At 47.5% G+C, this 558-nt stretch overlaps 1 protein-coding gene across 1 annotated transcript in view; it reads right to left on the bottom strand.

Moving 5' to 3' along the window:
- EMH_0034570 (uncharacterized protein) overlaps window positions 1-558 on the bottom strand; it is a gene marked incomplete at both ends in the record, with an annotated part of 3,239 nt that overhangs the window by 1,075 nt on the left and 1,606 nt on the right. The window contains one exon of the mRNA XM_013494886.1: window positions 99-227. Coding sequence (XP_013350340.1) covers window positions 99-227 — 129 coding nt within the window. The remainder of the gene's footprint in view (window positions 1-98; window positions 228-558) is intronic.

The raw sequence follows: 558 nt of genomic DNA on the forward strand, positions 1-558 counted from the left end.
GAAAGACGGAAAACACCAACAAATCCAGCAGCAACAACAACTGCAGCAGCAGCAGCAGCAGCAACACTAACAACTGCTGCTACTGTGAATATAACAACGCAGCAATGGGCGCATGCCCCTTCGTATGGAGATCACTTGCTGCTGCTGCTGCTGCTGTTGCTGCTGCTGCTCCCGCTGCTGCTGCTGCTGCTGCTGCTCTTGCACACCACAACGCACACCCTCGATAGCTGCACGCACGCAAAACAGCTCCCCTTTTGCTGCTGCTGCTGCTAGTACTGCTGCAGGTCTTGCTGCTGCTGCTGCTGCTGCTGCTGCTGCTGCAGCAGCAGCAAGACCTACAGCAGCAGCAGCTGCTCGCCGAGACAAGGCCCCCCGCCGCCGACTGGTGTCTGTATGTTGCTGCTGTTGGGGTGTATACGCAGCAGCAGCAAAAAGAATAAAAAAAAATTAACAAAAACAAACAAAAAACAAACTATAATAATAATAATAATAAATAAAAAGAAAAAGAAAAAGAAAAAAAGAAAAAAAAGAAAAAAAACAACAACAAAGAGAAAATAA

This window comes from Eimeria mitis, genomic scaffold (genome assembly GCF_000499745.2).
Source record: "Eimeria mitis Houghton genomic scaffold, Emh_scaff1321, whole genome shotgun sequence".
Lineage (NCBI taxonomy): Eukaryota > Apicomplexa > Conoidasida > Eucoccidiorida > Eimeriidae > Eimeria > Eimeria mitis.